The following is a 13,280-nucleotide window of genomic DNA, read 5'->3' on the forward strand; positions in this document are numbered from 1 at the left end:
AGAGAGAGAGAGAGAGAGAGAGAGAGAGAGGCAGAGACACAGGCAGAGGGAGAAGCAGGCTCCATGCAGGGAGCCTGACATGGGACTCTATCCTCGGCCTCCAGGATCACGCCCTGGGCCGAAGGCAGGCGCTAAACTGCTGAGCCACCAGGGCTGCCCTCATTACATCAATTTTTAAAAAGCTTTGGATGAATGAAAAGTTTTCGTATGTGTCGTGAGCACGAAGTATTCGTGCATAGATTTTATGATACATTTGGGCCACTCAGGGACCTTTTTTGCTTTTATCCAGTTCTTACCTGTATTCTCTTTAGATAAAGATGTTAGCTAAGCCACTCTCAAATAAGGGAGGTATTAGTGAAAGTAGGTATTTTAGGAGTACATTTCAGGGGAATTTGAGATATCTGATAACTATAGCACGTGAACACTGAATAAATGTACAGATGCATCCAGTTTGAAGAAGGACATTATTACACAGGAATTTCCCTTTCCGGGCAGCCCGGGAGGCTTCTCCCTCTGCCTGTGTCTCTGCCTCTCTCTCTCTGTGTCTTTCATGAATAAATAAATAAAATCTTTAAACAACAACAACAAAAAGAATTTCCCTTTCCTGCCTCTGCTACTCTTAGTGGATATCCTAAATGTTTGTCTATATAGTCCCCTGCCGAATGGCTTATTGGAACTCATTGCCACGTTTGTGCTGGGAGTGAGTGGGGCTCCGAGTGAAGTGAGGATGTTACAGCAGGTTAAGTACCTGTGGTGTCAGAGCTGATTTCTAGCTCACGAGTTTCCATTTACCATCACTTTCCTTAACCTGGCCCAAATAAGAGTGTATATATTTGCTTCTTTGCAGTTATGAGCAATAAAATGCCAATTAGTTTGGCAGTAAGAAGTTGACTAGTAAAGCGCAATTCTAATTTCAATCACCGTACCTTCAGTTTACAATTGAGAAGGCAGCTCTAAGAAGGCGACAGTGGAAAATAACTTTATATATCCTTGGAGACTTCAAACTGCCTTCCAGCCTTTAAGTCACGCTTCTTGGTTTTGACGGGTTTCATTTACCTTCAAGGGTTTATCGCTACAAAAAGAGTGTTGTATCTCATCGTCATCCCATCTAAAATTTTCCTTTTTGTTCACAGTGCCAGATGAGGACAGAAGCACGACGAAAAAATCTTCTTATTTTGATTTTGCATTACTTAACACAAGAAGGGTATGTTGCATTATAAATATTTACAGAGATGATTCCTTTCTTTCTCTGACCTCCACTTTTCCAGATACACACTTATAAAATAGTTAATAGAATTTATTAAAAAAAAAGAATTTATTTTTTTAGAGCAGTTTTCTATTCATGGAAAAACTGAAAAGAAAGTAGAGAGTTCCCATATACTGGGAATCCCCTCACTGCAGCCAGTCTCCCCTATTATTGTCTTACATTGGGGTGGTGCATTTGTCACAATTGGTGAGCCAATCTTGGTACATTACTGTTAGCTGACATCCATACTTTATATCATGGTTTACTCTTGTGCTGTAGAGTTCCATGAGCTTTGATAGATGCATAATGTCATGTATTCAGCATTGTAGTATCATATCCAATAGCTTCGCCCTAAGAATGCCTTGTGCTCTGCCTATCCCTGCCCCACCTTCAGCAACCCAGAGACATCCTTTTATTGCCTCATTTACATAGATATTATTCCCATTACACATTTGAAAACTTCATCAAAGCTACTGGGTTCCTGGGATACCTTCCCTTCCCCATTCAGGATTCAGGCCTATCAAATGAGGTTCCCGGGTCCTATGGCTGTCTATGGATACAGAGATAACATTCTTATCCCTCAATTCTCCTCCCCTCAAAATAAAGTTATCAAATTTACCTGATGACCTGTGCTTGGCTCTCTTTTCCTGGCAGTGCCATTCAATAACTGGCAGGGGAGCAGGGGAGGAAATTTGGAAGCATCTGAGTTTGGCTACCTACCTGATGCAGAAACGTGCAAGCCCTTACAATGAAGGCTGCAAGTGTTCTGGGTTTTATGAGGAACAGAGCTCATCCACTATTTTGAGTTTCCTTTCTTTCCAAGTTTCAGCCAGGAAGAAAATATTCAGGTTCCAGGCTTAGGGCTTGAACTTTCAAGTTAGAGCAGCGGTTCTCAACTGGGGTGATTTTGCCTCTTGGGGGACATTTGGCAATGTCAGGGGGGGATTTTCACTGTCACAGTGGCACCTAGCGGGGAGAGGGCAGGGATGCTGCTAAACATCCTTTAACTCACCGGACAGCAAACCACAAGAGAGCTATCCAGCCCCAAATGGCAACCGTGCCAAGAAACTGTATTGGAAAGGAGAACTGTGAAAGCAAAAAGACAAACAGGGAAAAGTCAGCATAGTTTATCTGTTCTCTTCAAGTACTTACTGCCTATTTACAAAGCATGCATTTCCCTTTTATACCACGAGATGGCCCCTTGCATCTCGAATTAATGAAAATTCTACTAGAATTGATCATTTTCCTGAGTAAGACCCGTTGGCTAAGGTACTTATGAGTGGATAGTCAAGATGAAAAGTAAACTGTCAGAAAGGTAGACCCGCATTTAACAAAACACTAAGAATCTGTCCTCACAAAGAGGATAGATTATAGTGGATTGGAACAAACCATCAGAAAAAGCTTTGTAGAGAAGGTGACGTGAGCTGGTCTTGAAAGATGTATAGAATACAGATGACAGACATGATGGATGAGGACATTCTAGGCAGGTGCACAGAGAAAGAAAGAAAGAAGGGGCATGGCCTAAGTGGAACAATTAGGTGAATGGAAAGACCACAGTTCAAATGCGTGTGGAAGAACTGGTGATCACACACTGGAGGATCACTGATGCTGGTTCCTCTAAGACTATACATTCAGCTCTTTGGGCCTGAGTGCCATTAACAGCCTCTCCATCTCTCCTACTGTGTCTTGCTCATTACTGCTCACTCCTCTTCCTGATGTCCTGTCCTGTCACTCTGTTCCTTGAGAACCTCTAGTGGCTCCTCCTGCCAACCTTGTTAAATTCAGATTGCATTCAAGCTCAAACACTGTAGTAGGAACACACAGAAGCAGTTTTATTCCCCCAATCAATTAGTTTAGGAAATATGGGGCCTGTCAACATCTATTATAATTTTTGTTTAAGTCAAAACCATGGTCCTGGAAAAAGGTTCAATATAATATGATGTGAGTAAAGACTACAAGCAATCTATAGTGTGTGTTCCCATCTTTGTTTATATATGTACGTGTGTGTGTGTGTAGGTATAGATATATGTGCTTACAAGTGCATATATGTAAGTATATATGTATTTAGTCATTAAAAGTGTATGGAAAGATAGGGAAAGACAGTGGAATTTTCTTTTGCATTTATATATTTTCGTTTTTTTTCTCAAAGCATGTGTTACTTTATACTAAACAAAAATTATTTTTTTTAATCTTTTTTTTTTAAGATTTATTTATTTATTCAGAGAGAGCCAAAGAGAGGCAGAGACACAGGCAGAGAGAGAAGCAGGCTCCATGCAGGGAGCCCGATGTGGGACTCGATCCCGGGTCTCCAGGATCACACCCCGGGCTGCAGGCGGTGCTAAACCGCTGCGCCACCGGGGCTGCCCCTAAACAAAAATTATTAATAAAAGCATAGATTTAGTTTTTCCATCTCTAAAATGAGGATTAAGAAATAGTATAGAAGCTTGGTGAAAAAAAAAAAAGGAAGCTTGGTGAGCCATCAGTAAGTAAAGAGGCTGACTGTCACCTCTTTAAATGTAGCAAGGTCACTGGAAATAATCCTGGCAACCTCGTTTAAGAAAGTTCAAGCTTCTAACTGACCTGAATCTGGAGAAGGGAAGGGAGCATAATAAAAATAGTTTTCTCCTACCTTCCCAGATTGGAATCAAACAGAAGGAACTCTATCCTGTAGCAGGAATTCTTAATCTGAGGTCCTCAGATGAAATCGTATGCTAATTTGTGCACATTTGCACATTTTTCAGGAGAGAGTCATTTTTTTAAAAGATTTTATTTATTTATTCATGAGACGCACACACACTCACACACACACACACAGAGGCAGAGACATGGGCAGAGGGAGAAGCAGGGGCCTTGCAGGAAGCCTGACATGGGACTTGATCCCAAGTCTCCAGGATCACACCCTGGGCTGAAGGCGGCACTAAACCGCTGAGACAGCTGGGCTGCCCAGTCATTGGTTTTAATAAGAAGTCAGGAGCTACAAGTAAGACCTGGAAAATCTTTCCACTTTCGGAGGATTGTGAGACAAAGCATTTATTTTTGTTGCTAAGACCTCTTAAGTCGGACAGCCTGACAACTGAACAAGTTACAAATGACAGCGGAGAACCCCTGGTGAAGACAGTACTTACATCCACAGTCAGCTGGTAGCATAATGTGTGACTGCAGAAAAAATTACCAGAAGTAATACATCCAAGCACATGATGTCTTCTGATACTAAATTTCCTCAATGATATTGACCAACATGTTTTTGGAATTTCCTTCAGAACTCATGACCTACTCTTTTGGTGGTAATTGAGTTGGGCAAATACCCACTTTTGGCTGAAAATAAGTAAAGGTAAAGCACAAAACATCTTCAATTAGTCGATTTTACTTATTTGACTTTTGAGTGTGTCCAAAAATGTTTTTTTTAATTTTATTTATGATAGTCACACAGAGAAAGAGAGAGAAAGAGAGGCAGAGACATAGGCAGAGGGAGAAGCAGGCTCCATGCATCGGCAGCCCGATGTGGGATTCGATCCCGGGTCTCCAGGATCGCGCCCTGGGCCAAAGGCAGGCGCTAAACCGTTGCGCCACCCAGGGATCCCCCTCAAAAATGTTTTGAACAATGATGACATCATTAGAGTAAGTCTGTAGCTTCTTTCAACTGCCTTGAAAAAAAACACTACATGGAGATATTTACTGAATGTGAGCCTCCTTACTCTACAAACCTCATATATTCTAATTTTTCTTTCTTTTTTTCATATATTCTAATTTTCATCTAATGTATTACTTAATATGAACTTACTATTTGCATTGAATATCTTTGGACTTGTCATGCCAGTTTGCCTTTATCCATTTTACCCAGAGTTAATTTTTTTGTTTGTTTGTTTTCTTCTGTGAAATGGCCAGATATATCAATGCAGCCAATGCTTTGGAGCAAGAAACTAAACTGGGGTTACGACGATTTGAAGTTTGTGACAACATTGACCTTGAAACTATTTTGATGGAATATGAGAGCTACTATTTTGTGAAATTTCAGAAATACCCCAAAATTGTCAAAAAAGCATCGGACACAGGTACATGGCTATTTTCTAGACATAAGGTTTTATCTCATCTTTAAGATTAGTGTTTCTTCCTCATTGTATGCCCAGATAGATGCTACCACCATCCTGTACTGAAAGATTAGCCCAGAAAGACTGTATAGCCTCTATTAGATCCTGTACAGACAATGTAAATGTGATCGTCTGGGCAGTGGTGTCCCTACAGCCAGGTAGGCATTTGTTTGAGAAATATATGTTTTAGGTCAAGGAAAGCAAAATCCCAGCATATCACAGTTACTTTTTAGAATACCAACATTACTTTCATTTCTTTAGAGATGGAAAGAGCTGTTGGAAGAGGATAAATGACAGAAGACTTTTTTGTTGTTGTTGTTAGGAAGACCTATTGTCTATCTTGAAAATAACATGAAAATGAGTATTGGTGAAGCTAATAGCTCATGTATAGATAATGAAATGCTTTTGAAGGCCATCAATCCAGATAATGATCAATATAATGCAAAGACCCAGTATAGGTTAGCAGTCAAGGAGGCTGGCTGGAGGAAAGATCTAAAGTGAGGGCCCTATGCTTTGTAGTAACATTGACTTAGAAGTCTGTAAGTGGGGGAAGTAATTATAAACCAAGGGAGATCATTGTCCTGTTTACAAGGCACTTGTTAAGCCACAGACTTTAACATTTCATGTGGGGACCCGGAAACCAAGAGGAATGTCAATTAAAAATAGCCAGGGGTGAATCTCAGAGCTGGAAGGGATATTTTATCTGAGTTCCTTCCCAGTGCAGGGTTCAGAGCTCCATGTCCTTGGCTGGCTGTTGGACCTGGGTTTTGACAGAGAAAGCACTGACACTAACCACTGAGCCACCAGGACTATTACTGACATGATCTAATTTCTAGATTGCTGGTTCTGATCTAATTTGGAACCGTCATCTCCTGGGATCTGGGACATAATGCGTTTATTTTAAGGTAAACTGGCAGAGTGCAACTGATAAGTATTCATGCAATCATCCTGGTGTCCCACAGACCATAGCAAAATGGTGTCAAGTTCATGAAAACTTAATGAAATGGTACCTGTCAACTGGCCCACACTGAAGCTGCCACCAGGTCCATGGCTTCCAATATGTTTAATATCTGAGGGCTTTGGGGTCTTTCTCTGGGTGGAAATGCTTGGGAAACATGGGCTTCTTTCTCTTTGCTGGTAGTTTCGCTTCTTTCTACGTGAGAATAGCTTAGAGCTCCTGGATCCCACAAGGCGGTAGCACAAATTTTAAGAGCAATGTGAAAGGACAGACATTCTTGACAAATCACTTTCTCTTAAAAATTAAATTCTTTCCTTTTCCTCCCAATATTTGTTTTGCCACAGCAGAAAATAATTTACCACAAAGAAGTGGAGGGAAGACCAGAAGGTAAAGTGAATGGTAATTCATCGTGACCAATCCAAAAATAGGAGTTTGTGGGATCCCTTTCCAGAAGATTCTCCGGCTTAGCTTCATGTCTGTCTTCCAAGCAATTGCAGACTATGATTATCTGACCTTGGTGGACCCAGCCATGGGTTCCCCTCACATTACAGATGTCCAGGACCTGTGCCAATGTCTGTTGGTTCTCCTGGTTTTACCACCAATAACTGCATTCACTGGTGCTCTTCTGAGGCCCTGTGCTATGAAGAATACAGACCTCAGAAATGAAAAGATCCAGGTTCAATTCCCGGCTCTGCTACTGACAAGCTTGCAGCAAGTTTCTGACACAATGTGAGGTCCCCATATGTAGGGAGCACTCATGCATGTTTCATGATAATCCTTTCAATAATGCTCTGCCTGAGGCCACCTTTGCTTTGTGCTGTTCTTTAGGAACAGTCTTATTGTTTTGACCAAAGTGTTATCCTTTTATTTATAGTTTCCACAAAGCTAGTGAGACTCTGACAATAAACAATAACTACTTTTGAACAGGAACAGTGAGGAGCATTTTAAGAGGCCAGCTTTGGCATGCATTTGGATTCTGATTATTTTTCAGCCACATGTTCATGCCTGGAACTTCCCCAGAATTCCCCACCTGGCAGAATAATCCATGAGCAAATGTCTTTTGAGCACTTTGCTTCTCTTTAGGGATAGAGCTTGACAGCTTGGGTGTCTTCAATTTCTCTTTGAGCAGACGTTTGTATGTGGCAAGCATAGAGGTCAGATGGCAAGTAGTTGGAGTCAAGAAGGATCATTAAGAAAGTCAAGAACGCTGTTTATTTATAATTTTGTAATTGAAGATGGCTATTGAAATGAGAGGTTGTGTCATGAGACTGGTTATTCACAAATGAAAGTACCTTTTCCTAGTTTTAGCATCTAACACCAGAGAGCAAGCTCCCAGTTTACAGATTTGCAGGTGACCCAATGGAGGAATGGTTATTTAACGTGATGGATAATAGAATTAGGATGCCAGAAAATCTTGACAATTTGGAAGATGGGCCCTCAGTGAAATAAAGTGTAAGCTCTAGCCAAAGATTAATGACAAATAGCTCCCTCATTACAAAGCCAGGGACCCAGAAATTTGAGTTAACAGCAGATACAGTGTGAGTCAACACTGTGATGTGATAGCTAATGTGGTCTTGGGCCTCACTGATGGAAACATAGTATCCACAAAATAGGAGGTGACTCTATTCTGGTCAGAAAACAGTGGGCAAAGGAAAGGTGACCAGAATGAGGATAAATCCGGGAGCCAGGTAACCTTAGGAATGATTGGAGAAACTGGAGATGTTTTAGCCTGAAGAATGGAAGACTTGGGGAGGAAGTGCCCCTAGAACTACACAGTACCAGTTCTCACTCTCTAAAGAGGGACTAGGCCTTCTTTGTAAAATTCCACAGGGCACACCTAGGAGTGGCAACTAAAGTTACAGCAGGGCGAATTTGGTTCCATATTAGGAAGAATTCTATAATCGTTAGAGCTGACTGGAAATGAATTTCATTACTTTGCACATAAAGCACTTGTCTTTGATTATGTTCAAGCAAATCTGCATCACTTGCTTTTAAAGGGACATCAATAGTGGGAAAACAGGTTCCCAGCTCCCTGCCGGCCCCGCAATGTTAGGCAAGTTTAACTGTATATATCTATATGACCTCACTTCATTTAAATCAGTGCTATTCAAAAGGATTTGCCCTTGTAAAATGTTTGGTATTCATTTCCTAGATATTTCATTTTGTGCCAGCACAAGGCCTGAGGGACCAGCATTTTAATTTCTAATTTATAAATGTAAAACAAATGCAGTCTACCTCTCAGGTCACTTGCCCCAATGGGCCAACACTGGGGTCACCTTGTATGGACACTGGTGTTATTATTGGTGTGGGTCTGGAGAAATAGCTGCTCTCTGGGACCTCTTAGAACATGGGAGAAATGCTTCCAGTTGAACTCCTGCAAACACATCTAACACGTAAGGACAAAGGAAACGAGGAAACCAAACAGCTTCTGATGTGGGAGTTCATGTTGTGCCCCCCACTCAGCCTTGCCTCTCTCTGATGTCATCTTCTATCTAACAATATTCCAGTACTGAACTTGGTGTCTCATTGTGAGGACCTAGTGAACAAATTTATTTTACCTTTGTGTTGATATATATAACATCTATGCAGTTAAACACATATATACTCTGGTAAGTGCCATGACCCCCAGCAGGCTCCCTTCCCAGTCAATACTCCCCATCTTCACCAGAGGTAGCCACTACTTGACTTCCCGCTCCACCAGTCTGTTTTGCTTTAAGTGAACAATAATTTGGTGAACATTTGTTTTGCAAATATGAAGGTCTGTGACAATAAAGATGAGGTAAGGTTTGCTTCCTTTCCACAAGTCCCTTCTATGTTGATGGTACACAGCATGATGAGAGATATTTTTAGTATACTCATCACACGGGATCAAAACCACAGGCAAATCTCTAGGCTTCCTCCTTCCTCCCCACAACCTGCCCTCTGGTCTGCATACTGTTCTTTAAGGAAGGTGGAAGAAATATTGGAAGAATGCTTGCAAAGTCATGTGTTTTTGAGAATACAGAGCTATGTGCAGAAGGGCTGGAGCCAGGTGGTATGAGGGAAAATGAAGAGGGGGGGTCAGGGGCCTCCAGGAGGAGGCGGACCCTCTACCCTGGTCTTGGAGGAACCCAACAGGTAGACTGGAGCAAGTCAGAACCAGGATGGACAGGGTGGGAAGACAATGGAGATGCAGGGGCCTCATTGTGGCACATCTGTCTATATTTCTAGAACTCTTTTTTTTTAAATGTGTGCTACAGAAGTTGTTTAATCACCTCAAATTAAGTGGTTAGAATGATTTCCCCCAAGGTCTTTGTTCTTTCCCCTAGGGTGATGAGTGACAGTTGTCAAAATCTTCCGAGGATCAGTCAGCAGCGGCCACGGTCCAGAACCACAGTGGGGAAGTCAGGGGATGCCAAATCCAACCAAAAGGAGCAACCTAAACAGGTCTCAACAGCTTTTCTTGGCATTGGTAAAATTGCAGGTGGCTGAGAAATAGCCCCAAGAAAAAAGTCACATTTATTTATTTTTTGAGGACCTATGTTTTTAGAATGCTGTGTGATTTTGTCAAATTGTAGATTTTCTTCCAGATTAAAACCACAGGCAAATATCTAGTTTTCCTGTTTCTTAATTTGAGTGGGAGGTCTCCTTCCTCCCTGCAGCCTTTCCCCTGGTCAGAGTGCTGGGTAATAGGCTTTGAAGGATGAGCCAGGGGGCCAGTAAGAACAGGGGGGCTGGTTACTACTCATGCCATTTGAAGTAACTGTAGGTGGCAAGTCTTCCTGTCCCAAAGCACATCCCTGGGCTCCTAGGATTAGAGCAGGGATAGTCTCCGGAACAGCTGGGTTTCTCCAAAGCACACATGGTTGGTTGCTACTCCAGACCTCCACACTGGACAATCTTGGGGACAGGGTGAGCAGCAAGAGGAGAGAGCCCAGCAGGTGGGTGAAATCAATGGATCCATACCTAGGACCTCCTCAGTTAGGACAAGCATATCAGCTTTCAGAGGAAAGAGAATCAATTGAAATTGTGAAAAGGAATGGGTTGAATGGATGTCAAAGATGTCTAGAAGGATAGAAAGGAGTCATCATGAAACAGTTGTCAGAAGGAATCTCTCACTCTCAAGGAAGTTGTTCACTTCTGGCCATTGGAGTCTGACTCAGGTGGAAGGGAGGTGAAGGTCAGGCAGGAGAATCCCATGGGAGGCTGGTTGACTACTAACTCTGCTCCATTTCCAAACTCAGCCACTCCTGGCATCAAACACTTCTGGTCACAGGGGAAAAGACAAGCTAGTGAGTGGTTTTGGGCTGAGGCACAATGGTTTCCTCCATTGGAAAAGCAGCTTGGAGCCCATGGCTTCCAGTGACACTTCTTCCCCCATGGCACAGGCAGGCAGTGGATTCATCTTGTTGGCACCGCACAGATGTGTCTGAGTTACACATGGGGTTCCCATGTACTGAAATGATACCCAGCATGTGATTTTGGATGAAGGGATAGGTAGTTTCCACCAGCATCTGGAACTTGCTTTCCACAGTTGACTTCTTGCTGTCTTCCTCTTTCTTCAGGAGGCTGTCAATAATTCTCACATGGAGAGTGCTGACTTTGGCTTGAGTATATCAGGAATCAACAAAGGCAATGGAGAAGAAAATGTCCGCCCACAAAAAGTAAGTGAAATTCATGAACCTAGTACCAAAAGGGGAAATCCCTTTTCATTCTAAAAAATGAAAATAAAAAATGTCATTTTTATCAAATAGAAAAGCTAAGATATAATAGTCAAAGTCTGGCTGTGAGGTGTGCTGAGAAGAGAGCTGGATGAAGAGTAGAAAGCCCTGGAATTCTGGTCTGAATCTCCTTTCTGGATGAGTGGTCTTAAATGAACTGCCCCGTCTCTAAGGAGCTCAGTCTCCCTAGTTGTAAACTCAGGGGTTTGGAAGAGATGGCTTCTAACATCAATGTGAGCTTAAAAATCCTGTGATTGAAATGTTAAACGCTGGTGTTCTACATTATTGAAGGAGTCATGGTGGCATACTCATCCTTCTCCTCCCTGTCTGTGGTTGTTGACTAGTGGCACTTTTCCTGCTGGAGGTATGGCTCTAGGTTTTAATGTAATTTCATATGAACCATGAAACCTCAGTTGAAATAGGGTGGATCTTGTGCTTATTGGATATTTCTACCTGTTCCATAATGAACCTCATGTCTTGATTCACAAATAAGAGCTGCTCAAATAGAAAAGGCTTGGATTGGATGGATGTGGGCAAAGGGCAGGTTAAAATGCGAAGCAGTATCCACATGAACAGGTTCTTCTCGACTGTAACTTTCAGGCTTGTATTTCTTGTAAGAGCCATCTCTCTCTTTGGGTAAGTTCTCAGGTTACAGGACTTCCGATTTACCTCTGGCCAGCTCTTCTTGGGCAAACGAAACTCCTGCTGTGTGTACTTGGAGGGGAAGCTGTGATCATCTCCCTGGAAGTCAGGGAAGCTCACGTGGGCCTGATCTGGCTCCTTGTAAGGGCCTCAACTATATGGGTGATTGCTGGAGATGATGGAGTGGAGAGCATCAGCATAGTGCCCAGCATATAATACACACTCAGTAAGTGCTGGCTACCGCTGTTGTTACTCATTTTTTGCAGGCATCCTTGCTTTTTCCTTCTGGTTGTAGGGGAGATGGGGCAGCACTGGGAGGAGTACAGGACACAGAGATCTGGGTTTAAATCCTGGCTTTAAGCCCCTGGTTGGCTGGGACTCTACTCCAGAGAATGTATATGAGAGTCAGTAAGGGGGAGCTATCATTACTCTTGCGCCAATGAGTTCTTCCTGTGTGTGGAATGTTTCAAAGGACCAGACAATGTGGGGGAGCTCAGCCTATAGGAAACAGATGGAGTGGTGTCAGGAACGGAAAAGTGCTTGTGAATTTTCATTCAAATCAGCTTCATTCTGAAGAGTATATCTGCAACTTAATTTTTCCTTTTTCCTGGAGGGCCCAACTTGAGGAAATCATCTCCTTCATGATTAGTGCAGGTTCTTTTTAAAGCCTCGCTTAAGTTTGCCCTACATACCAAGGTACATGAATGTGTCTTGATTTATGAAGCTGAGCTATTAGGGAGAGTCTTCCCTCATGTTTTAATGGCATAAATAATGATTACTCCCTTTCAGGGCCAAATCATTGACTTCCGAGGGCTGCTCACAGATGCCATCAAAGGAGCAACCAATGAACTTGGCTTGAACAGCTTTGACTGTAACCCAGACCCCTCAGTAAGTGGCTAAGATGTGACATTCATCTTGCAAACTACCAACATCTAGAAGAAATTCAGAAATATAAGTTTGAGTCCAGAGAAACCTTGAGATCAAGTCGAAGGTCACAGCAAACTACCACCACTTAATGTCACTGAGATCCATGCCCTGCTTTGCTTCCTAAATTATGAGCAATATTGTAACATAAAGCTTTCTGTTCCCATTGTCAGGAACGATTGTTGAAACCTCTGAGTGCATTTATTGGCATGAATAGTGAGATGCGAGAATTGGCAGCCATGGTGAGCCGGGTAAGATCTGATATTCAATTCACAAATTTACAGAGGCGGACTGGGGCTCCTGGAGCATTGTGGGCTGCTTCTTTTATTAATAACAATAAATATGATAATTTATTTATAAAGTGCCCCAACTTGCAAAGGCACTCATATTGTTTAGAGGCACAATAATGCATGATAAATAAATTATAGAATCATAAAATTACAATACAAAAAGCCCACCATCTCACAACAGAGGCCAAGAAAATCAAAAGGGAAAAAGACTTAGAAGGGAAGGGACAGGTGAAAGGTTTTAGAGCAGAGCCAAGAGTTGAGGAAAGAAAGCCTCTTAGAGAAGGCAAGAGCATGTCTGTGTCTTGGTTAAACAGTCAAAGTTTAGAAACAGAGATGTTGGGAGTCTGATGATTTCATAATTGGAAATTTCCATGCAAAACAAGATTTGCCGGAAAGAGCTTATTGACCAGACTACTGATTTTTAAGCTTACC

General features: G+C 42.2%; 1 protein-coding gene across 9 annotated transcripts in view; it reads left to right on the forward strand.

Annotated features, from left to right (window-relative positions):
• Positions 1-13,280, forward strand: part of KATNAL2 (katanin catalytic subunit A1 like 2) — a 115,341-nt gene that overhangs the window by 40,542 nt on the left and 61,519 nt on the right. For 7 of the 9 annotated variants that reach the window (XR_012032592.1, XM_072829489.1, XM_072829491.1 and 4 more), the window contains exons 2-8: positions 1,134-1,204; positions 5,132-5,298; positions 6,637-6,679; positions 9,601-9,718; positions 10,837-10,935; positions 12,424-12,522; positions 12,732-12,809. Coding sequence is in view for 8 of the 9 variants with exons in the window: in XM_072829491.1 (XP_072685592.1) it covers positions 1,134-1,204; positions 5,132-5,298; positions 6,637-6,679; positions 9,601-9,718; positions 10,837-10,935; positions 12,424-12,522; positions 12,732-12,809 (675 nt within the window). In the remaining variant the exon portion in view is untranslated. The remainder of the gene's footprint in view (positions 1-1,133; positions 1,205-5,131; positions 5,299-6,636; positions 6,680-9,600; positions 9,719-10,836; positions 10,936-12,423; positions 12,523-12,731; positions 12,810-13,280) is intronic. The other 2 variants (XM_072829488.1, XM_072829493.1) reach the window with 1 other exon arrangement.

The sequence above is a fragment of the Canis lupus genome, chromosome 6, assembly GCF_048164855.1.
Source record: "Canis lupus baileyi chromosome 6, mCanLup2.hap1, whole genome shotgun sequence".
NCBI classification, from domain to species: domain Eukaryota; kingdom Metazoa; phylum Chordata; class Mammalia; order Carnivora; family Canidae; genus Canis; species Canis lupus.